Source organism: Miniopterus natalensis, chromosome 11, assembly GCF_054644295.1.
Source record: "Miniopterus natalensis isolate mMinNat1 chromosome 11, mMinNat1.hap1, whole genome shotgun sequence".
Taxonomy (NCBI): domain Eukaryota; kingdom Metazoa; phylum Chordata; class Mammalia; order Chiroptera; family Miniopteridae; genus Miniopterus; species Miniopterus natalensis.
Genome location: NC_142091.1, coordinates 36,455,900 through 36,478,407, shown reverse-complemented (window position 1 = coordinate 36,478,407; position 22,508 = coordinate 36,455,900). Strand labels below are relative to the sequence as shown.

General features: G+C 40.1%; 1 protein-coding gene across 1 annotated transcript in view; it reads right to left on the bottom strand.

Annotated features, from left to right (window-relative positions):
* Window positions 1–6,625: 6,625 nt before the first annotated feature.
* PAK1 (p21 (RAC1) activated kinase 1) overlaps window positions 6,626–22,508 on the bottom strand; it is a 51,006-nt gene continuing 35,123 nt past the window's right edge. The window contains exons 9-14 of the mRNA XM_087821643.1: window positions 22,170–22,282; window positions 18,848–18,965; window positions 15,762–15,861; window positions 14,563–14,759; window positions 11,109–11,246; window positions 6,626–7,979 (exon numbers count right to left, since the gene is read on the bottom strand). Coding sequence (XP_087677769.1) covers window positions 7,893–7,979; window positions 11,109–11,246; window positions 14,563–14,759; window positions 15,762–15,861; window positions 18,848–18,965; window positions 22,170–22,282 — 753 coding nt within the window. The 3' untranslated portion in view covers window positions 6,626–7,892. The remainder of the gene's footprint in view (window positions 7,980–11,108; window positions 11,247–14,562; window positions 14,760–15,761; window positions 15,862–18,847; window positions 18,966–22,169; window positions 22,283–22,508) is intronic.

The window sequence follows — 22,508 nt, the reverse complement described above, 5'->3', positions numbered from 1 at the left end:
GCCAGTGTGGCTCATTTGGTTGAGCGTTACCCCATGCACCAAAAGGTCGCTGGTTCGATTCCCGATAAGGGCACATGCCCAGGCTGCAGGCTCGATCCCCCGTCGGAGTGCATGCAGGAGGCAGCCAATCAATGTTTCTCTCCCCCATCACTGTTTTCCCCTCTCTCTCCTCCTCTCCCTTCCCGCATCTCTCTCTCAAAAACAAATAAAAATAAAAAACATTAAAAAATAATAAAATAAATAAATAAAAGAGCACCTTGTCTCCCACTTGCTGGTTTTTCTCATAAGCAGAGCTCCTTAGGGAAACTCACAATGAAAAGAAAATTAAATATTCAGGCATTCCTGTAATCCTTTGACAAAAACATCTAAATGTACTTAAACTTCTCTTTTTCTTCAAGCTTCACTGAGTGAGTAGAAGCAAAAGTGAGTGAATAAATGAGTGATATAAAAAAGTAAGGAAAACGAGAGGTTAAGAATGAAAGTGAAAGAAGCAAGCGTATGTTTCAGTAAGGTAAACTGGTTCCAGGATTGCAGCAGACCTTAGAGCCCAAGCATGCCCAGTTCTGGAGACTAATGAGCCCTCATGGCGGCAGGGGACAGCCCATGTTTCCCACATCTCAGGAAGTGTGGTCCAGCTCCTTCCCATCTCTCTGTACCAAAGAGCGGCAGCAGAATCCACGTCTAGATTTTTTCTCCAGCTTGGTTTTCCACCGGCAGCTGTAGCAGCCAGTAAGGTAGGTGATATAGCACTCGTGGCTGAAGATGCGTATAATCCATGGCTTATGCTTTTTCTTTCTTCTCTTCTGGCTCTTTACTTCAATCTTGTTGACCTTCTTAAGCATGGTATACCCTTTTGCTGGAATGACAAATAAAACATGAGGATCTAGTTCTCCTTTAAATGTTTCCTACCCCACTATTCTATAGAAAATTCCATAAAAAATAAATGAAATTTTTAAAAATTTTATAATCTAAGATAATGCACTGGATTCATTGCAGAAGATTAGAGCTTCATCCCACTTTTCCCAATAACTTACATCTTTATTGCAGTCATTGTACCATTTAGTTTTCTCACCTCTAAAATGGACCATATTCTCTGTAGTAGCCAACTAACAGATGGCAAAAGCATCGCATTAGATAATATATATGAATGTTTTTAAACCGTTACATACTCTTGGAATAACTTGAGAACTTAGAGGCATGGGTCAAGTATATGAAAAATACAATCCTTGACTAAGTGACTCACACACACACAGTTTCCTGCCCCTTCCCTTTCTCTCCTCTCCCATATGGAATTGGTGAGGGTAGGTCTCTATCAAGAATGATGGAATATTCAAAATAGCAATGGCTGAAATAAACTCATACAAGTCAGAATCAAAAAACAATGTGCTTAAGAAATGAACAGAGGACCTGAATAGACATTTTACAATTGTAAAAGTAAAATGTATGACAGCAAGAGTTTAAAGCCCTGGAGCAGGGAAATGCTCCTAGAGGTGTGGGAATCATGTTTAAATTTAGGAGGCATTACTTTGTGTTGTAATGAAATATAATTTAATATTTCATATACCTTATATGTGATATTTATCAGTGTTGCATTACCAGGATAATGCCATGTATCAATCAAAGACAAAACCTCAGTAACATATAAAAATAAGCATCTACTGTTCACACATCTGAGCGAAACAGTTATCTGTTCTGCTGATGTAGATTGGCCTCAGCTAGGATGACTAGGGTGACCTAGTGTTGCTCCATGTGTCACAATCAGACTGGCCTAAGCATATTCTCATGGAGATAGAAAGTGTTCAAGAAAGCAAGTTCCCATATGCAAGCCCATTTACAGCCTCTGCTTCAAGGGATGTTGTGAAGTCAAAGGCAAAAGCAGAGCAAGTCAACTCACGGTAGGAGAGCACTAAAAAGTTACATGGCAAAGGGTATAAACACAAAAGGTATAACTAAAGGAAGGATGAGAATTGGGGCCGTACCTCACTATACTACCAGCAGATTAAAAAACCTTGAGGGAAAAAGTATTAGTAGAGACGGAGAGCCATTTCTTATGATTTTTTTTAAAAGAATTTTCAATTTATAGGCACCTAATCACATAGCCTGTCTATAGAGAAAAAGACAAATCCACAATTATGGTGGGAGATCTCTCAATAAAGGATATAATGAGTAGACAAAAAAGTCTGTAAGAATATAGGAGATTCTAACAACTTGATTAACAAACTAATCTAATTAACAATTATAAAACACTGTACTCAATGACTGCAGAATATACATTCTTTTCAAGTGGAAATGGAACATTTATCAAAAATGATGATGTATTAAGCCACACAACTGGTTTTCATAAACTTCTAAAAATTGAAATCTTAAGAGGATATTTTCTACTACATTGTAATATACAAGAAATCCATAAGAAAATGATAACTAGAAAATTCCACACTTGGAAATTAAAAACCATTATTTAAAATTTTTTTTCTTTTACAGTTTACATTCAATATTATATTAGTTTCAAGTGTACAGCATAATGCTTAAACATTTCTGTAACTTATGATGTGATCCCACCGATAATTCTAGTACCCTCCTGGCCCATACACAGTTATTACAATACTATTGACTATATTCCCTGTGCTGCACTTTACACCCCTGGGACCATTTTGTAACTGCCAACTTGTACTTCTTAATCCCTTCACCTTTTTCATCCAGCCCCCCAACCCTCTCCCATCAGGCAACCATCAATTTGTTCTCTGTATCTATGAGTATGTTTTGTTTGTTCACTTTCTTGTTTAGATTCCACATATAAATGAAAATATATGCTATTTGTCTTTCTGTCTGACTTACTTCACTTAGCATGATACCCTCTAGCTCCATATATTTAGCGCAAATGGTAACATCTCATTCTTTTTTATAGCCAAGTAATATTGCATTGTATATATAAGGTGACCCCAAAAATTGTACACATACTTTGAATGATTATAAAGTGTTTATTAACACACAGTTCATTTTCAAAATTTAAAAGAATCTACAGAAATGAATAATTTTTTTGTCAAAGCCTGCTTTCAAACTGATGACCATCCTGGTCCAAGCACTGCTAAGAACATGAAGCCATGGAATCGCAAACATCAAGAATCATTTCGATTCAGTATTTGTGTGCCCTCAATTCGTCAACTGTAGCCGGTTTTGTACCATAAACTTCACCTTTCATGTATCCCCATTAAAAAGTCTGGTGAGTAAATTTTCTTTGTTCAAAGCTTAGTCTGGCTTCACCCATTATTTCAAATTAGTAAAACCTGAAAAGGAGTGAAAATTAAGTGTTATGCAGTGTTTGCACTTCAACTGCGTTTACAAACTTCCAGTAGCATTTTAGGATGAATTTCCTTTGTTCAAAGTTTAGTCTGGCTGAAAAGAAAGAAACACCAATTGCGCTATCAGCTATTAAAGTGTGTATACATGTTTTTGGGACACCCTGTATGTACCACATCTTTATCCAATTGACTACTGATGGCACTTGGGTTGCTTCCATATCTTGGGTATCGTAAATAATTCTGCAAAGAACATAGGGATGCATACACTTTTTAGAATTAGTGTTTTAGATTTCTTCTTTTAAATACCCTGAAGAGGGATTGCTGAATTATATGGCAGTTCTACTTTTATTTTAGGAACCTCCATACTTAAAACCATGCTTTTTTAAAACCCATGGGTCAAAGGAAGATAATCACAGCGGAAACAAGAAAAAACATTGAACTAGTTGATGATGAAACTAGAATGAAACTACACGAACTTGGTGTCTATGTTGCAAATATCAAATTATCCTTTGACTGAGAGGATGGTAAACGGCTGAAACACCAAGTTAAAGGCAGCATTTTAACCAGAATCATTACCACAGCCATTTCCCACATATCTACAGGTCCTTTATATTTCAGTCTACCAGCCAGGGCAGCCAAGTCCACACTGAAAATTCAATGTTTGGGGGGGGGAATCAATGAGCACCGTTTCCCTTCCAGGCCTCTGCTCTGATTTCCAAACCCACACACCCGACAGCCTCCTGAAAGGCCCACTTGCGTCGCTCACCGGTACCGCGAATGCAGCGGGTCCAACACCGAATCCCTCACTTTCCCTCCAAGACCAAGTCCTCCCCAGGCACCTCCCATCTCAGGAAAGGGCGCCACTGTTCACCCACGCGCTTGAGTCAAAAACCAGGCTGGGCCTGTGAGGATGGAGAACTAGGAAAAGACTTGGCCTCCCGCCACACACCCCAGAAAACCGGACAGAACACGCTGAACAACTACTTTCAGACGTTGAACAACACGCGGCCTCGGGCGGTGACTGTCGAGGCGGGAGAGACAAAGGAGCCCAGCCCTTCCCGCCCGGGGACTTGCGGACAGGCCGCCCCGGGGCCAGCCCCGGGTCTGCGGGGCTTGGCGCTGCTGCCCCCACGGCCCGCGCAGGCGGAAGGGCTGCGGGTCGGCTTCCTCCCAGGAGCGCGGCGCCTCAGGGCAGCTCCAGGTCCAACCGACCCGGCGAGCTCACTGCGTCCCAGCGCCTCGGGTCTGGCGGCCAACTCGATAGCGAACGCAGCTCCCGTCTCGGGAGATGCTTCAGTGGGAAGGCCGGGGCTGGGCACTTTACTTACCGCCACTTCACAGCCCAAACCCAAATGAGGATTTCACACTGGCGACGCCAGAGGGGTCTCTCAAGATGGAGGCCGGTCTGAACGACGTGCAGAGGGGGCGTGGCCAGGACAAGGGGCGTGGTCAGGGACGGGGCCAGGGATGGGCGTGGCCTCAGAGGCGCCCTCAGGTTCCGGGAGACTGACTTTAAAGCGCACCCCAACCTTAGCTTGGAACGGGCACATTTGAAGTGTGCCTTTTAGGGTGTGCTCTGTGCTTTGTTCTGTTTCGGTCCTTATAAAAATAACAAGTATAGACTTAGTTCTTGTTAATCATTCAGTTTAGACATTTTTTGTGGCCTTGTAATTCAGAGATTGCCTCATTTTTTTACTATTTTTGTTGCTGTTGTGTTTTTCCTAACCTGCTTCAAACAGTGGGCCTGTTCTAGCTTTGCTTAATCTTTGGTTCCTCTGGCTATTTCTCTAGCTCTGACCTGAGGTCTGAGCTCTAAACCCTTATATCCAGCTGCCTGGGTTGTTAACCGATGGCTGAGAGCAGATAGAACCTTGTAGGGTGTGCTGGGCAGAATTCTAAGATGGCACATTGATTAAAACCTAGTAAGACCTTGAGCCAAACATCCAGCCATGCTGTGCCCAGAGCTCTTACTATAGAAACTGTGTGATAATTTGTGTTATTTTAAGCCACAATGTTTGTGGTAATTTGTTACGTAGCAATAGAAAATTAACAGGGGATAGATATGTTTGGTACCAATATAAAATTAGACAAGCAGCAACTGCCTATGAGTAGAGTTTCAGGGCTCTCTTGCCTCCATTACTCTGCAAACATTAAAAAAAAGTTATGGAAATATGCTGTTAGGCTGCCTAAGCATGAAAAATGTTCCATTATCTGAATAGATATCTAGATGTCCCAGCAGTCAAGTCATCCCTATAATGCTTAAATTTAGTATTGGAAAGTTCACAGGACAGCCAGTGCTTTTGTTTAAACATCCAAATAATCAGACAACTCTAAGATTGCAGAGGGGCAATCAACTAACAATTCCTCAGGCCTCATCAGACTCCCCAGTTTACCACTGCAATCTCAAAGTGAAGATGTACAGTCTTTGGGTTCTCATCACTCCCATACCATCATCTAACATTCCTTCTCTCTTACTCATAAGCAATCCAATTGTACTTTGTCCTTTCAGTAACTGCATGGAGGATCTCCTGTGCCTCCCCCCCCTCTGCCCCCAACAAAACAACACCGGGGTCACCAATCTTAATACACTGACCCCTTGATCTAAAAGCCATAACCACATAGCATTAGAAGAGCTGTCAGCTCACTTAGTTGCCTCCACCTGAAGGTGGGGCTGGGGAGTTAATTTTATGTGCCAACTTGATTAGGCCATGGGATGCCCAGTATCTGGTTAAACAATATTTCTGGGTGTGTTTGCAGGGTGTTTCCAGAAGAGATTAGCATTTGAATTGGTGGGCTGAGTAAAGCAGATGGCCCTCCCCGATGTGGGTGAGCATCATCCAATTAGTTATGGGTCTGAATAGAAAAAGGTGGAGGAATGTTAAGTTTGCTTGACTGTTGAGCTGGGACACTGATCTTCTGCCCTTGGTGCTCCTGGTTCTCAGGCATCAGACTTCAACTGAAATCTCCACCATTGGCTCTCCGACTGTCCGACTTTCAAACCACACCACTGGTATTTCTGGGTCTCCAACTTGTAGACACAGATCATGGGACTTCTCAGGCTCCATAATTACTTGAGCCAATCCTTTATACAACCATTTTGGCCCATTTCTCTTAGTTGTATTTAAAATAAAAGTGTTAAGAAAAGAATACACATTGAAGTATACAGGGGTAAAGGGGCATTTTAACTGCACGTAATCTCAAATGGTTTGAGAAGAAAAAAATATATATTTATTTTGTAAATTTTTTCTTAAATTTGAGATGTCAAAATAAAAAATCAGGAAATAAAGGGAAAAAGGAAAGGAAAAAAGAAAGGCATATACTCCAAGTAGAGTATTTTCATCTCCTTTTATTGAAGGAAATAAAACTTGTGCTGCAGAGGCAGTGGTGCCTCAGAGCATAACAAGGTAGCCAATGGGGCTGACATGACAAGCCACAATGCTGGCCAGGAGCCCTACCATAGTGGAAGGGCCAAAACCACAGAGATAACAGGAGGTAGCAAACATCCCAAACACCCAGTGCAAGCATTTCCATTTGCAGAGAGCTTGGCCATGCATTGTAAAAACAGGGTCCCCTCATAGCTGGTAGAGGATCATCTCAAGCCACCAAATCCATCCAAAACTAACATGTAGTCTCAGATTTGGAGATCCTTCCCTTTGACCCAAAGATTCAGGCCATCAGAAGATCTCACTTAATCTTTCAGCTCCTTATCCCAAAAGGAAAAAGAGACTGAGTTCTTAAAATATCGCATAGCTATAGCTGGACAGGTGCTGATGTCCAGCCTTGTTCTAAAAGCAGCTAAATTTTTCTTCTGACTTCTCACACCGCTCTCACCCAGCATATGTCCTAGGAAACTTCTCAGCGTTCTAAACAAGGACAGAATGGGGGCAGCAGCCTAGAGGATATAGGGAGTCAAAAGCTGCTACATAGATAGCCAAGACCACTTCACAAGAAATAGCATGGGGAACACTACTGGGTCAAGAAACTCCCAAACAGCTGCTAGAAGCACACACAAAGGAAAACGTGGTAGCTCTCTCTCCCGCACCAGGATCAGCTGTGCCATAGTCATAGTCCAGAAAGCTGAGCCATTTCATGTCCCTGATAGATTATCCACCACCACGGCATTCCTCAAGCTGTTCCAATTTTCAAGTACAATAAGGTGTTTGGGCAGTTCAGTCACAGAAAATCAAGCACTAAAGAAACCTCAACCAATTACAAATTGATAATGTTATAAAGCCAAAAATTTATACAGCCAAAAACTGATTGGCTAGGGGGTTGCAGGAGGTGGTGTGTGAAGATTTTGCTATGTAGAAATAGGAGTTCAAAGGTTTATTCATTTAAGCCCAGATCATAAACTACCCTCACATCCACAAATTGGGAGGAAATTCCTTATTTAGATGGCCATCATCTGATTAATCAGTTGCAGTTCTCTTCATTGCTGGACACATGGTTTTCAAGGATCAAAGTCTTGAGAGCACTAGACCAGGAAATGGGAAGAGCAAGGCAAGGAAGAGAGAGTATCAGGGGTTGGAATTTCTGGAATTAGCATTAATTTCACGGAAGGCTTGGCACAATGAGGCTGGGGTGAGCGTGGTTTTAGTGATTGTTCTTGGTTGCCTCCTTTGCTGCAGCGATCAGTGGAGTGAGGCTGGAGAGGGGCTTGGCAATCTTCAGGAACTGGTGCTAGAAAAGAAAAAAAGAACAAAAGACACATGACTATTTACCATTCTCCCTCAGCAACCATTATAAGATGTTAAGGGCATCCATGTTTGCACAAGATGCTACCTGGAGAGCTTCAGATTATCCCCAAATTCAAGGGCATCTTTAAAATATAACAAACCATTTTGGAAATGGTTTTGAAAACCTGTTTAGCAGTATCTACCTTCAACTAAACACAATCTATCCTATATCCCATTAATTCCACTCCTAGGGGTATTTCCAAGAGAAAGGAGTTTGTGTATCCACCAAAAGACACATGTAAGAATGTTCATAGCAGCTTTACTTCTAACAGTCATAACTAAAAAGAACCCAAGTGTCCAAGAGAACAGAAGAATGAATAATGTTATGGTCATAAACTACTACAGAGAAAATTACACAGAAATAAAACATAATAATCCATACACTGACAAGAAGATGAATCCCACAAACATTATGTTGAGTGGAAGAAGCCAGATACAAGAGAGTTTATATTAGGTAAGACTAAACTATGGTGATAATCAGAATTACAATTACCTCTGGGGGAAGGTACTGACTAATACTGACTCAATGGTAATGGCAATACTGCATTTCAGGAGCACTGATCTCATCATTTGTTGTGCTATCCTTGAATCCAGTAAGGCTAATTAATCCAGTAAGGACTTGATCAATAGCTTGGTCCTTTCCCAAATCACTTTCACTGGGCTGTACTCTGGGCCATATCCCCAACTTTGAAGAAGATCATTTTGGTGAAAACACCATATGAAAACTGTATCTACATTTTCAGTAAAACTGTTAAAAAAAAACAATTCTTTATGTAAGTCAAAGTCTCTTAACTAAAAATGACTTTCCCTACATTTAGGTGTGAAAAAAGCTTTGTGCCTTGAGGATGGGAGATGTTTCTTTAATTCTTGATAAGAAATACAGGAACTATCACATTTCCTTTTCTGTCCTGACTACCAGACAGCTGAGAACCAAATTTGATGTTTAAACAAAACTATTTAACTCAAATTATTTGCATATTTGATTTGATTTTTTTTTTGCCATTCTTATAAGTCCCTTTTTAATCACTCTGTATATGTGTATAGACACACACATATAGAAACATATATACATTCTTTGCTAGAAGTTGCTTCAACTTCCTTTTGGACAGAGATAGGACATAAAGAGGTACTGAAGTACAACAAGTTATGATTGTCATGGAAGAAATAAAAGATGTGGCTAAATCATACAGATACGAATTCCAACATAACATCTCATGTACTTCTGTTCACATATGTGTTTGCACAGCAGAAATAGATGTGAAGCTTTCATTACTTAAGATTCTGAAAGTTGTGGTTTTAAATATTTACACTGTACAGTAACAAGTTAAAGAGCCATGTCCTCAGATGGCATGTCCTACAACCCTCTGAGCTGAGAAAGCAGCATGATCAAATACCCAAGCGGGAGGCTTCAGTTTCCTTCTCTATATAACGAACAAAGTAGACTGGACAAACCCTAAGGCCCTTCCAGTTTTACTACTCTTTGAGCCAAAAGACTGGTGGCCAAGAACACACAAACTTGAGAGCCTAATGAACACAGGCTGAAATCCTGGATTCACTGCTTATCGGCTATGTAATCATAGAAAAGTTACTAAGTGCTTGAACATTCAGTTTTTTCACTTGTAAAAATGGGAATAACAGAACTATAACTCTCAGGGTTGTTATAAAGTACAGATGAAAAATATATAAAGTGTTTAGTGCCTAGAGTAAGATCAAGAGTCCGTATACTGCATTTATTATTAGTTATATTATTATATCAGAAGAAAACTCTTGAGGGCGCTAATCTTCCAATAACTACAATCTGGTACCTAATTAACAATATCTTAGCCAATCACAGGCTTATCATAGTATTTGCACATTTCCCAATGCCCAGGGTTTCCAGAACAAACCTCATATGAAAGGCAAAGGGATCCTATTTTTACTACCTGTTCTAAGGGGATTTTAGTCCCAAAGGATTCTAGAGACTGCTGGATTACACTTGGCAGAACCCAGGTCTCATATCTAATAGACAGACCAATGCTCTATAACCAGTAACCCCAATTACAAAGAAATGCTAAATATGTTCCAGAGGGACCATTTCAATGTAAGCAATTCCATTCAATTTAACAAATTTTTTCTAAGTACCTATTCTGAATTAGGTCCTAGGTATAAGAGGAGACCCAGAGATTAATAAAATGGAGGTTATAATCTAGTAGGGGAAACAGAGATGTTTATAAGTAACTTTAATGCAAGGCAGTACGATAGGCCCTGCTCTGCTTGGCCCTGCTTAGTTGCTCTTGGTCCTCATGACACAAAAATAACGAACAGTGCAATCCTGCAGATTACTCACTGTCATGAAGTTACAAGTGATGCTTATTATTAAATCACCATAGGCAATGTAGTAAAATACACTAGTAATAAGAAACTGTACCTGAAGCATAAATGTTAAATACAAATAATGTGGCCTGCTAAAGGTAGTTTTTGCAACCATATAAAGTAACTACGCTGTATTTTCAGGATTAAGCGGGCGGTGGTAGAAAACACCTGGTAAACCCCCAACTTTAGGCTTCCCCAAGCCTGGCAGGATCTCACTGCCACCATCTGGGTGGGTTTCCATGAAGAAACTGGGAAGACGTGAAAAGCTGCACTCTGTCCCCTAAACTTATGTCCTCTGGTATCCTTTACTGAAAATGCATCTTTTGAGCTTATCTCCCAGTAAAATATAACTTTTGTAATATTTGCATATCAGAGAGCTTCTCCCCAAGACTCAACCTCTGCTAAACTGAATGAGGCAGAACAAAACAAGCACTAAAGAAAGATACGGGCGAAGTTCAATAGGAGGTCAGAAAGTAGATTTTTAAGCTGAGCCTAGGAGTATGTAGAGTTTTAAGAGGCTGAAGAAGAGCCTAAGGGAGTAACAGGAACAAAGGCCCAAGATGAAGAAGGTTAAGGAGCTAGGAATATAGGTTGAGTGAGGAAAGTGGTAGGAGAGAAGCCTGGTTCTATAATAACTAGTACCTCACAGACAAAAACGAAGCAAAAAAGGCTTGATTTAGTGATTCCAAAAACCAGGTATTTGCCTGCATAGACCAGTTACCTGTAACAGCTCTTTAGCTGAACCTCTCTTCTCCACATCCATCTCAAGGCAGCGGTTCAGAAAGTCTCGGAAGATAGATGACAGCTTCTCTGGGTTCTGAAGCTCTGGGGTCCCATTGGTGGCAATGAGGTACAAGGCCTGAAAACACAAGTGGAAAATCACCTTAGGTTCCAAATGAGGTCCTCACTTGGTCCCAGAAATGCCCTCTAGAAATATGGTCAGCTGCTTGATGCCTCCAGGACACAAAGAGGCAGCTTTGGTATACTGGAAAGAATATGACCTAAGGATCTGGTTTAACATTAAAATGCCATGTGACCATGTGCAGCCAGTGAACTTCCAACTTCATCTGTAAAATAGGGACAATAACAGTGCTAACAGTGCTTATTCCACATGTCTGTAAACATAGAACAAGACAGTATGTTGGAAAGCACTTTGTAAACTTATGAAGTGTGTTACAGGGCCAAAGGCTTATTAATATTCTTGATTACAGATCTACAGGGTTTATTATTCATTTAGCCTGATGAGTTACACATCTGCCCATTTGCTGGAGGAAATTATTACTTGTTTCTTCAGTAATAATTTCTCAGACACTTAAGAACTGTTTTCTTCCAGCAGGAAAGGAATATGAAAAGAAAGTGTTCTGTAAAGCAGCAACCTGTTTTACTGTTGCCTTCCTGGTCCCCTAACATGAAGCATCTCCTGGGAAAGGTAGAAAACACACACACACACACACACACACACACACACACACACACACAAAGAAGCACACAGTAATACTAAACCTTTTCAAGCACTCAACACTTTAATTCACAAAGCACTTACAAAGCATTATCTCATTTAATAACCACAGTAACTCGAGATAATAGTCAGGACAAGAATTATCATCCCCATTTCCCAGATAAAATCCAGAAACATAAAGTGATATGCCTGGGATCTCACTGTTCATACGAGCTCATGTCCTCTGATTCATATACCAGTCTTATTTTCATCACACCCTACTGATCATCATTTTCAAGGTCACTCTGAGATGTGGAAGATGAGTGGTATGTAGATTCAGAGGGCAAAGCTGGAACCAAAGGGTAGTTTCAATTTGGTACACTGAAACACTTTCCAATAAGAGGTGTCCAGTTAAGATTAGATGGACACCTATCAGTGACAACACACAGGGGATTTCTGCACTGGATGGGAGGTTAGAATAAATGAAAAAATAAGAACAATCAGAATAACCCTCACATTTACCCATGACCAAAGTGACCAACCTATTAGCTTCTGTATTCATGTACTCTACTTTCCCTCTCTTATTAGAATGGATAAATTGTCCTTATGCAAATCCAACACTCTTTCAGTACTTGATCCAACTCATCTCATCTACTTAAGGACATCACTCCTACAGATGTCACTTCTCCCTTGTACAAAACCATTTTCCTCTTCACTAGATCATTCCCATCAGCACACAAACATGCTATAATATCTTTAAAAAAAAAAGAGCCTGGCCGGGCGTGGCTCAGCGGTTGAGCTTCGACCCAGGATCCAGGCGATCTGGGTTCGATCCCCAGTCAGGGCACATGCCCGGGTTGTGGGCTGCAGCCAATCAATGACTCTCTCATCATGATGTTTCTATCTCTCTCTCTCCCTCTCCTTTCCTCTCTCTGAAATCAATAAAGATGTATTTTAAAAAATAAAATAAAAATAAAAATAAAAGAAACCCTCCCTCAACTCCAAGATATTGTTCAATTTCTCTGTTCCCTAAATAGAAAACTCCCCCAAAACAACTGCTTATACATACCATCTCAACTTCTTCTTCCACTCTTGTGAATTTACTCTAATTAGGCTTTCATTCCCATCACTCTACTGACACTGATCATCAAGGTCATCAGTAACCTCGACACTGACAAATCTAATATTTATTTCTCAGTTTTATTATACACAACCTAGCAATCATATGTGATACATCCTCCTTGAAACATTTTCTTCTCTTGGCCTCCAGGACACATATTGCTCAGTTCTCCTCCCATTAGTGAAGGCAACTCCTTGGTCTACGTTGCTAGTTTCTCCAACCTCAAACACAAGAGTACCCTAGGGCTCAGGTCTCAAACCTCACTCCCTAGGTAAGTGATCTCATCTATCATCTAGTTCTGATTTTTAAATATGCTGCCTATATACTACCTACTAATAAATTTATATTTATAGTCTTGACTTTTTCCCTTGAACTCTGAGCTCATATGCCAATCTACTCAATATCTCCACTTGCATGTCTAATAAACATTTCAAATTAACACATCCAAAAACAACTACCTGCTCTTCAACCTTCTCAGTAAATGGCAACTCAATTTTTTCTGCAATTAAGGCCCCAAATCTTCTAGTCATTGTTGATTCCTCTTTCTGACATTCAATGAACCCTGTCAGCTGTATGTTTACAATGTTCCTGAGTCCAAACACCCTTCACTTCTCCTATCCACTCTTAACTGAATGATTACAACAGTACCTGTTTATTTTTCATAAAAGCGACCAAAATTATCCTTTTACAACATAAATCAGATCATGTTATGCCTCAGCTCAAAATCCTCCAATGGCTTCCAATCTCTTACAGAATAAAAGCTAAGTTCACACAATGGCCACAAGTTCTTATGTGATCTGGCTCCCTGCTAGGTCTGTGGCCTTATCGACCGTTCTCCACCCTCACTCACTTCCGGATCCTGGCTCCTTGGTTTCCCCTGCATACAACAAGCATGTTCTCAGATTAAGTCCTCTGTGTACCTGATGCCTGGAAAACTCTTGGGTTAGATTAATCTCATAGCTTCCTCCTTTACTTTCTTCAGGTTTCTGCACAATTAACTTGTAAGAAAGGACTTACTTCTCTGCCTTCAAAAAAAAAATAGCACACTTCTCCCTCTTTCCCTGATTATTCTCTTGAACTCCTTACTCACTTCTTCTTTTTCAACTGATTTTAGAGGGAGGGAGGGAGGAAGACAGGGAGAGGAGAGGGAGAGAGAGAGAGAGAAACATCTATGTGAGAGAGAAAACTGATACGCTGCCTCCTGCATGCGCCCTGACTGGGGATCAAACCCACAACCTGGGTATGTGCCATGACGGGGAATCAAACCCGCCACTTTTTTGGTGCACAAGACAACACTCCAATCGAGCCACACCAGCCAGCGCTTACTCTGCCTTTTTTCACAATACTTACCTTCTGTTACTGTATATTGATTTGTTTTATAATATTAAAACATTTTATTACACATGATAGAACTCAATTGTTGAACACTATAGTAAATTAATGAATGACTACTAATATCCCTTTTCTTTGAGCATTTATACTTCAAATTCAATAGTGCCTGGTTTTATCCAGAAAAGAGAGATCCAGGTTGAAAGCCATAGAGAAGAGCCTGAGTCCCATTTCCCGGGACTAAAGACAACAGCCCAAACATCTTGAAATGGGACTAGCAACACTCACTCTCAAAGGGTTTTCATTGAGGTATGGGGGCTCCCCTTCAATCATTTCGATGGCCATGATGCCCAGGGACCAGATGTCAACCTTGGGCCCATAGGCTTTCCGCGTCACAACCTCTGGTGCCATCCAGTATGGGGTTCCCACCATGGTACTCCGTTTGCTCTGCTCTGGAGTGATCTGGGCACAGAATCCAAAATCAGCTAGAAAAAGAAAAGAAGGAAAGGAATTATATTTAGGGTACTCCTTCATTAGTACTGACTATATGCCTACCCCTAGGTGTCAATCTCCACCTCACTCCCACCTGCTGCAATCCCTCTCTCTCCAAAGCTGGAATGACATAATTGCCAATTTTGTGTCCCCTGTTCAACCTTGAAAAGAAGTTACAGCAACATAACAAATATCACCTCTGGCCTTTTACCCATCCTCAAGCCAGAAGGACTAGGCATTAAAGTCCAAGCTGCCCATTTGAGCCTTGATTACTTGCTCCAAATCTTCTTTCTTCTTGAAAACCATTCCCATATCCCCAAATCTGGCAAGTAGGTCCTTGCTTTACTTCCTGGGCATGAGTCCCAGACTTAAACTCTAACCACCTACAATTAATTAGGCATGGCCCTGCTTTTATCAGTTCCTCACCCTGTGCCCAGAACAGAGACTGAGAACAGTCTTCCCAAAAGCTGCCCATCCACCCATGACACAACCCGTTTGTCTGGACTACTGGTCCTTCACTTTTTTTCTGCTTGCAGTTCATTTAAATGACATTGCAATTATATGTTTATTTAAATTATGAGGCCTTTGATAGGAAAGATTATGTTTTCTTACTCATTTTTTTATTCTCAGAGGGTCCAGGATATAATAGACATTTAATAAAAGTTTGCTAAGTGACAAAAATTACACTAAATTCTTTTTTGTAATTATGTATTTCACGTAAACTGAGAACTACTTGAAGACAGGCAAAAGCATCCTCAGCGTTCATCAGGAGGCGTAGCACATAGTGGGCATTCAGTACATTTTTTTGGCTAAATGTATAAATGAATGGGGGGAGGGGGAATGACACCCTATATAGCGCTGAGAAATATAATGATCCTGCATATCCCAGGAAATAAATAGACTCTCTGGTGAGTCCTGTAGCTACTATTATATGAATACTGTTCCACAGGAGACAGGGTTCCACAGGGAAAAGAAGTATTATCACTCCTACTCACTTAGCTTGACAGAGCCATCCATTCCCAACAGGATGTTGTCACTCTTGATATCTCTGTGAATGACCTGGTTGGAATGTAGAAACTCCAAAGCCTGCAGGCACTATTGAAGTGATGTGGGGAGAGGAAGGAAAAAAAGACATATAAGATGAAGATTTACAGAAAATCAGCTAATCCAATCTCCTAATTCTATGATAAAGGAAGTGAGGCCCTAATGAGTAAGAGGACTTGTCCCAAATCAGTAGCATAGATAGGTCTAGACTCTAGTTTTCTGTCTCCTGGCTAAGTATTCTTCTAACACCCCATGCTGCCTTACACCTTTCTTATACCTTGTTATAACATACCTTGTAATAGTTTTCTTTAAGTACATGAGTTCCTCCAATATATTTTGGAGTTTTTTACAAAACATTAGATACTTGGCAAAGAACCTGAGGCCCCCAAAAGACTACTGAGGAAGAATGGGAAGGATCTTACAATGATAAAACTGTAGAAAAGTGACAAATAAGAGTCATATTTGGGAAACCAGCATCTGGAACTAATACTAGAAGCACTGAAGTTAGGAGGACAATCTCATTTTGGTGAGGAGGTCATTTATAGTTTTGGGTATGCTGAATTTTATATACCTATAACGTTTGTAGACAAATGTCCAGTGGGAAACTAAACATATGAGTCTTAAGTTCTATATAGAGACCTGGACTTGAGATAAATATTTACGAGTTGTTTGTGAAGAAGTGATTTTTTTTCTTTTTAATTATAGAAATGGTTGGAACTGGCAAGTGTTATAGAAGGTAACAGGAGAAGAAAAGAACTTTGGAAAACACCTATACTTAGCAGGCAAAATGAATAACATAGAGACTGAATGGAATAATGAAAGCGCCTGGTTCTGCCACTACCTGATGGACAAAATCACTCTAGACACATCATGACCCCCTTTGGGCTACTGTCTTCCCATTTGTAAAATGTGAAGATCAGAAAAGATAACCTCAGGTTTGCTATCAAATCTACTAGGTTAAGTCCAGAACCCAAAGCTAAAATTTTAGAAGCTTCCCCAAATGAAAAATAAAGATACAAACCAATTGGAAAAAATTACTTAAATGTCCTCAAATTAATACTTTATTTCTAAAAATACACTAATGACTAAATTAAAAACAAACCAATATCCAAAAGAGGCTATTCCTATAAAAGAGTTGTTTTCCTTAGGAGGCTGAAGACCCTGCACTCTGGATGTTAAAAATTATGATCAAAAAGGATGGTTTCCAGAAATCTGAACCCTCAGGCACTGCTGGCAGAAATATAAAATTGTATAGTCACTTTGGAAAACAATTTGGCCATTCCTCAAAATGTTAAGCCTACAAGTTCCACTCCTAGGCATATACCCAAGAGAAATTAAAACATACATTCAACCAAAAACTTGTACATGAATGTTCATAGCATTATTCATAATAGCCAAAAAGTGGAAATGACTCAAATGTCCATCAGCTGATGAACAGATAAATAAATGGAATCTGGTTTGTTAATAAAAGGAATAAAGTACTGCTATATTCTATAACACGGATGGTCCTTCAAACCATTATGCTAAGCGGAAGAGCCAGTCACAAATAAGCAAATACTGTATGACGGCACCTATATAAAATATCCAAAACAAGCAGATCTATAGACAGAAATAGGTTATTGGGTTGCATAAGGCTGAGAGGGCCAGGACGCAGGGTGAGGGGAAAGTAACTGCTAATGAGTATGGCGTTTCTTTCGGGGTAACAAAATTGATTTCCTCAAGTACACATGCATGTATTTTCAACCAGTAAAAGTGGGTTCCTTGGGTGAGTGAAAAACATCTTAGATATTACAATGGTTTGTGGTTCCCAAAGGGCACAGTACATAAACAGATATACAATATATTTATGATATTAAAATTTCATGGGCACATAATTAGGGAAAAAAAGTCTTCAAAAGACTCTTTGCGGTGGGGGGAGAGGTAATGGAGAAAAAGCTGAGAAACATCAGTGGTACAGAAAAGAAGTCAGATCTAAGAATCCCAAACCCGTGTTAATTCCATTAACCTACTGTGCTTGTCCTAGATCGCATGGTTTTTAATGCAAAGGTGATATTTTCTAGGACAGTATTGATTTCACATGGTTGTATATTTCCTAAATTGATTAAATATACAACTACATAAATTCATCTGTACGCCTCCAGATGTGCTGCATCATGAAACCCCAATCATATATTAGACTCATCCCCATAAAACTCTGAACCTAATATAATCTTCTACTCTCTCTTTCCCCAATTCCCAAACTTTTCTCTGGGCTCTTGAAAAGTTCCAGCCTCATAATCAGCAAAACACCCAATATCCTCAACTTCTCTGAATACTCCCTTCATCTTCTTGCTCTGATGAAAATGCAGTTATCCTCTGTGTGCTGCTCATGGAGCCCTTGTGGAAGCTTTTCTCTGCCCTTCTTACACCAGCACATTATACAACTTAGACATTTAATAGCAATGAGAAGAAAGGAGAATACCTATTTAAGCTTTGCGTTCTATTTCTTTTGCCTGGATATATTTTACCCTAGATTTCAGCTCGGCTTACTTTTTCATATCATTCAGATCTTTATTCAAATCTATGCAAAGCCTTCTCTGATGACTCTGTCTAAAATAGCGCTTTCTCTGTCACCACCTTCCTACTCTGCTTCATAGGAAACTTCATAGCACATCAAAAAAGCAGGAAAGCAGAATAAAAATATAATTAAAATATATATCCATATAAAAGAGATAAAAGAAAATATTGCAAAGTGTTTTACAGCAGTTATCTTTAAGGGTTGAAATTATGAGTGACTTATTATTTAGTACTTTCTACTTTTTCTACAATGGGTACATAATTTTATAATCAGAATAAAGTTATCTTTAAAGAAAATATCATGGTGATAGAAATTTCAGAACAGGTATAATAAAAGAATGATGGGAAAGTCTAACTTTGCATCTAATTTCTCCCACCTGCACAGTGCCCAGGCTGAGATCCCATCAGGTGTAGAACTTTAACAAACATGACAGAACATGACAGACATTCTGCTGAAGGCTGGTTTGGCCACTGGCCTTACCTCACGGCAAACAGCTGCGATCTGACCTTCATCCATGCAGGTTTCTGTCACCACATCTGTCAAAGAGCCTCCAGCCAAGTATTCCATGACAACCCACAGCTCATCTCCCACGAGGTAACTGTGGGATAACGGATAAGAAGGAACAGAAGACACTGAGCCATAGCGCTGGATTTCAGACTAAGCATATCCACAGAGTGAACCTGCATTTCCATAAGCTCTGGAAGAGTCTAGGGTTCTGTTTTCTGGAGAAAAGCAGAATCTGGAGGACAGAATTACTTAATATTTGTTAAGAATCCACCCAGAGAAGACAAAGCGGGCTATTCTGTGAAGCCCCAAAGGGTAGAATTAAAGATCACTTATATAAATATAAAATTATATTTCATGACAAGACAAAGTAATGCTTCCTAAAATTAGACATGATTCCCACACCTCTAGAAGCACCAAAGCAGAGAGCACCCAACCTTGACAAAGACAGGATGTGGAGTCCATGGTACCGATATTAGGAAAGTCACTAAACCTCCTTGAGAGTTCTACTAGATCTGAGACCCATGAGACCGAGTACTGGGTGTTGCTCAAAACTCCACCCCTAGAATCCGGCACAGTTGATGCCAATATTTACTGAAGAAATGAATGGGTAAAATAAAAAAATAACTATAAATATTAAAAGAATTAATGGCTATAAAAGCTATTTAAAAGCTGTAAAGTGGTATACACATAGTCATCACGCTGGCAACAATCTCCAGTATCTCTGATTCCAGGAATGGAATGAATCCAGCAAGGGCTGCTGAGCCAAAGTCTCTTCTGCTAAGCCGAGGGCTGCCATTTAGTACTGTATCCCTAAAGAGATTATGAGTTTGACAAGAGTTAGAGCCCACAGTCTCACTGACGGATAGGGTCACTCAATCCTGTTATGTGATAAATAAAAAGATCATTTAGCCAGTCTTGTAGTATCCTCAACTGTAGAATAAGACAAATAAAAACAAGGATAGCTCAGAGCCCTACAGACTCTTCTGCTAGCGTCAGACAAAGACGTTAGATTGGCTTGGCTTGAGCTGTGTGCTATGTCACCTTCTCTTCATCTGGCCACTGGGGCTACTGCTGGGTAGATGGGGACACTGCCAGGGGGTGGAAATTTTATTCTCTTGACTATGAGACTATGAATCTAGTACTCCTTCCATAAGATTCTGTATTCTTTATAATTAAAAGTCTTATAGTTTTTTAATTTCCATAAAGAATAAATATGACAAATTAAGTCTTTCTTCAACAATCTCTTTTGAGAGAGAAGACTATGGGGACTTGGACCGAAAGAGAACTCAGGACTGGTATAAAGTCCTCCTCGGACGTGAACCTATTTCTTCCCTGACACACACACAAAAAACTGTACATTTATGGCCTCTCTCCCAGAACATCAAAAAGACATCTGTCAATTTGGACTCACTGGGGGAGAAATATGAGGGTCCAAGAGACTATCTGCAGACACTTACAAAGCAGAGTCCATTTACCTGGGCACAGATCTAAAACAATGCAAGTCCAGATTCAGGTTGTGCTGAACACTTTGTAGCTACACACTGTGCCAAGGTACCTTCAAAAATCACAGCTTGAGTAAAGCCTCAGAGCATCATGTATTTGGAGAAGAACAAATATGGATGAAGTTCTCCTCTGGGAAAACCCAAAAAACAACATACTCTCCACTGCAATTCCTTCACTGAACGCCCAGGTTAAGGCCACCCACTTCTGTCCTCCCACAGGAGCTCCCATGTACTTTTTTTCTACAGTAGACTAGAAGCTATTTGAGGGTAGGGGCTGAGCTTTATTTACTTCTGATTCTACAGTTTAAGCTTCTGGATACACCAGCAAAGGCATAATCAATAAATTTATAAATCTTCTAATCCTATTCCCAGAACACAAATTTCTTCAACAACGTGGTCATGCATTTTACTGTTTAGTTACCTCCAGCGATGAGGAACTCACTATTTTATGGGATAGGCCGTACCCGTATTGGACAGCTTTCATTCTGCCTTATCCTGAGCCCCTCATAGAAATACATCTGGTATACTTATAGCCTTCAGTAGTTTGTCCAAGCTATATTCTCTGTATAATAAGTTCTTAAAAGAGATGAGAAGGTAATAACTTTCAGAGGATTCTTCAGAGCCAGTCACGAGCCACATCATACACAATCATCTCCCAAAAGGACAAAGCTTTGTTCTCTACAGCTATCAACATCATGTGCTGGGGAGGTCAAAGTCCAACTCCTTTCCTCTTTAAAGATACTGAAGCTTACCTATGTTTTGGATGCAAAACAAGAAATCTGGCAGAAATGAAATCTAGTTGGCAATGCAATATATAAAGAATAAAGGAATTAAAGTCCAAGACTTAATCCAGTATCGCCTCCCCCTGTGCTGTCTCTGAAACCCAGGCAAGCATTTTCTTTTTTCATATATGGGAGAAAAGAACATGACATGATGAAAAGGGCATGATGTTGGTGCTAGGAATACTCAAATCCAAAACCCTCATTTGCTACTTACTGACTTACTGGTCTTGGACTAGTTACTAACTTCTATGTACCTCAGTTTCTTAGATAATAAACTCAATCTCACAAGTAAAGTGTAACACAAATGCTAGCTACAACCACTATTATTATGTTAAGAACAGAATTCTGATGGACTGAAACAACAGGCTGAAAAAATCAAAATGAGATTTAATGAAGACATCTAAAATATTCTACGTTACCAGCTTAATGCAAGCTCGTTTAAAAAAAAAAAAAAAAAGGATCAGGGATTTTCACTGACTATAAACTTACTAAGGGTCAACAATGAAACAGGCCTCCTAAATAATGAATGAAATCATGAAATCATGAATGAAATCATCAGGCTGTGCTGCATTTAGAAGAAAGGTAAAGTCCCAGTGCGCATTCTGGTCAAACCCGAAATAAAAATACAGAGTGTCACATTTTACGAGAATACAGACAAGCGCAGAAATTATTCAGGGGGGTGAATATGATGAGAGATGTGGGGTGCAGAATGATTTAAAGGCCTACAGGTCTGACCCAGGCAGATGGGCTCAAGGGCTTCCCTAAGGCAGAACAAACAGTACTATGACCAGCTGTTAGGAGCTACAGGGTTGTAGGGGTCAGCCTAACCCAGAAAGATTGTGAAGCAGTCAGAGGTGTCCAGCAATATGCAGGGTCAGAGGCACAGAGCGAAGCATCACAGACAATTCTTCAATGGAGACAGTTCTGAGTGCTGATGCAGGCTTCTCCTTTAACAATTCCACCATCCATCAGTCCCAAAGGCCCTGTCTCTCGGACAGGACTTGTCCATACCTGTCCAAGTAGTTCACAATATTTGGGTTCTTATTTTCCCTCATGACCAGGATCTCATTAATAATCAGCTCTTTCTTCGGCTGCTGCTGAAGGTTCATCTGCTTAATGGCCACCTGAAATCAGAGTACATTCAATACGCAATTAGAGTTACTCAGCATTTACTGAGCATCTACTAAGTACCAGACCTTAAACACTAAGCAGACAGAGATGAATAAGATATAGTCTCACCTTTGGAGAATTTACAACTTATTAACAAGACCAGTGGAGGTCTCCAGACCAGCAGAATCAACAATATCTGGAAACTTGTTGGAAATGAAAATTTTCAGGCCCTACCCGGAC